Source organism: Medicago sativa, chromosome 4 (assembly GCF_051527215.1).
Source record: "Medicago sativa cultivar Bolivia chromosome 4, Bolivia_mono, whole genome shotgun sequence".
Taxonomy (NCBI): Eukaryota; Viridiplantae; Streptophyta; class Magnoliopsida; order Fabales; family Fabaceae; genus Medicago; species Medicago sativa.
The window spans coordinates 76,695,892-76,698,872 of NC_140752.1; the positions used below are offsets into that span (position 1 = coordinate 76,695,892).

General features: G+C 31.6%; 1 protein-coding gene across 1 annotated transcript; it reads right to left on the reverse strand.

The window, feature by feature from the left end:
• Positions 1–565: 565 nt before the first annotated feature.
• Positions 566–2,396, reverse strand: LOC146932052 (proline-rich family protein). Its single transcript, XM_085703660.1, has one exon. The coding sequence runs from the start codon at positions 1,541–1,543 to the stop codon at positions 797–799; it is 747 nt and encodes a 248-aa protein (XP_085559786.1). The 5' UTR covers positions 1,544–2,396; the 3' UTR covers positions 566–796.
• Between the last annotated feature and the right edge of the window lie 585 nt (positions 2,397–2,981).

Consider the following 2,981-nt stretch of genomic DNA (forward strand, 5'->3'; position numbering starts at 1 on the left):
GAAAGTATATTGCAATTACAGCTATTAACACCGACTTTTGTTTTTCTTGTTTTGATTCACCAACAGTTGATTATTAGGTGATGAGTCAAAAACAAGGTACTCCAATATCATTTCAATGTTTGAAAGATACTCCAATTTTAATTCACATTGTAAAAGCTACGTAAACATGTGCAATTGGCTTACCTTTAAAAAAAAAAACATGTGTAATATAATAAGTTATTTATTCATTCTTTTGAACACAAAAAAAAAATATTTATTCATTCATTCTTCAAAAAATAGAAGTTATTCATTCATTAGCAATAATCTCAAGAAAAAAAATATATCATTATTTGAGTTAAAAAAATAGGGGTCCATGAAAAGTTCATTTTTAAAAGCAAATTTCTACCTTTTCAATTATTAAAATCTATCTATATAAATTATTAACACTTCAGTTCACCAATCCATAAATTCACCCATTTAATTTGTTTTTACACATTTGGAGAAATTAGGTGGAAATTTATTATTTTTGCACATAGAAAAATAAAACAGAGTTCTCCTAAAACATATACATTTAAAAACAAAAAAATAAATCGTTCATGGCCAATCTATTCAAAGTTACATAACAATTTAATTCAAAATTGTTATTTTGAAACAAATTGTGATTACATAATATGGAATAGAAATAGAACTTAGGTGTCAAATAATAACCGAATACACAATTCTCATGTTACCTTATGTAAAACTTTGATACTCTTAATTATTATAACTATATAAACCGTAAAATTCTTCTTCCACCGTTTCTTTGGAATGCATGGTGCTAAAAAGCAATCATACCCAAAAAAGCAACAGCAATTGGCAACAATAAGACGGCGAAGCTCCGGTGGTGGCGATGAATTGCTCCGCTGAAATTCTCATCGACTGGATACAAGTTCCCTGGTGGTCCGGTTATGTATATGTAGGATGGTGAGGGAGGTGGGGGACAATATACTTGTGAAGGTGGTTTCTTTGGTGATGGAGGTGGTGGTGATGGCGGTGGATTTGCCGGTGGTGGAGGTGGCGGAGAGGAATCACCACATGGTGTGCACTTTTCATCGGTACCGTTTGTTGTAGACACTATGGTCTCTTCAAGTTTTCTTGATTCATTTTCAACACCATTGACTAATGAAGTAGTGATGTAAAAAAAGACAAGGATCAAATTTAGGATCATTGGTACCTTAATTTGATGGCTTTTGATTAACATGGTGTTGCTTGGTTCAATAGAAATGAGAATGAGATGAATGGATTTGGAGAATGGAGTGAAAAAAAAGGTTGGAAGAGATGAAGGGTTTGTTACGTTTGGTGCATGGAAACTAATAAAAAAATTGAAAGAAGTAAAGATTTGGTATAATGACCTTTTTGGTTGTGATGATATAATTTTTCTAGAAGAGGGAAAGTGGAATTTATTTTTTGAGTATTTATGAATTCTTTTAGCTTCTTGGTGTTTAAGTAACTTGTGGAAGAAGGGAAACTCAATTGTCAATAACATGTGGCTTGTGTATAGTGTGGGTTCCACATGCATATACATGTTACATGTATAGTCGTTAATCCAAAATAATTCAAAGTGATTAGGCCACTTTGGACGGTTGGTGTTTTTGGCACAATATTTGGAGTTTAAATCTTAGATCCCTAATTTTCGATGCAATACTTTTGAGGTGAAATCAAAGCTGAATTACAAATGAAAGGTCTATGTTACTCCCTCCGTCCTGCAAACTCATTTGAAAATGTGTAATTTTGACTTAACTTACTTTGACCATATTTTTCTACTAATACACAAAGATAAATAATATCATATAAGATGTCGTTAGATTTGTCTCGATGAGTATTTTCAAAATATCAAATTTTCATAATTTTTTCTAATATATTATTCAAGATATTTAAGCTCAAAATTATGCATTATCATGCATAATAAGGTCAATTGTGTCAAGTATTATGGGATAGAGGGAGTAATGTTCTAATCTAATTGAAGTGTCACTTTTGTTGAAGTAAATGCACCTTAAAAGTAGATAGCAACATCTACATATCTATGAGCCAACTGTGGTAGTTCAGTGGCATCAATTAATTTACCAGAAGAGGTTAAGCGTATGCGTGAGGGAATCATCTATTGCAGGGTAATTCTCTAAACAGAAACAACTTTTTTTCATAATAAAAATTGCATCAATGTTTTAATTTATAAACGTTTGTTTGTTGTCTATATTAATTATCACATGAAACTTTTTTTTTTTGAAAGAATCACATGAAACCTTCTCTAATGGGTATTCTGCATGTTACCACATTTTCAATATTGTATCAAAAGAAAAATCAATTATTGGCCTCATTATAAGGATTCTAAAAGTTCAAATACTTTTTGAAAAATATTTCAAACATTTTCTTTTCTGATGCTATATTTGAAAGTATTTGAAAATAAGCTACAGGTACCTTATGTTATACATTGGAAAGTGGCAACAAATCAATACAGAATATAAACAAGGAGAAGAAATGAAAAAGAGACAGTCGACAAGGTCTAAGAATGAGTTGTTAATCGGTCACATATCACGTTGATTAATTTCTATGTATTTTTTTTACTATCAATCCCAATTATATGTGCAAGATTTATCTCTTTTCTTTGTTCTAGCTACTTTCTTAACACAACCAAAAGAGGCAGAGTCGTCATCTTCAACTATCGTAGCAGGCCAGACATATGCTATGTAATGTAGAAAGCAGGTTTATAGATGATCTTAGAAGTTCACACATGAATGCAACAAGAAGAATTGTGAGATATTTGAAAGACACAGAGCTTTGGTATCTTGTTCTCAAAAACTCCAAAGCAAGCAGATGCAGTGATTGATTGTTACCCTGATGTTGATTGATCTGGAGTTCAAGTTGATAGAAGAAGCACCGCTAGTTACATCTTCAAATTTCTTGGAGCACCAATCCCTTGGTGTTCTAAGAAACAATCTGTAATGTAAACCTATCATCATGTGAAC

Bases quoted from the DNA above. Each gene is read 5' to 3' on its own strand.
- LOC146932052 (XM_085703660.1), bottom strand. From the start codon at position 1,543: ATGTATATGCATGTGGAACCCACACTATACACAAGCCACATGTTATTG.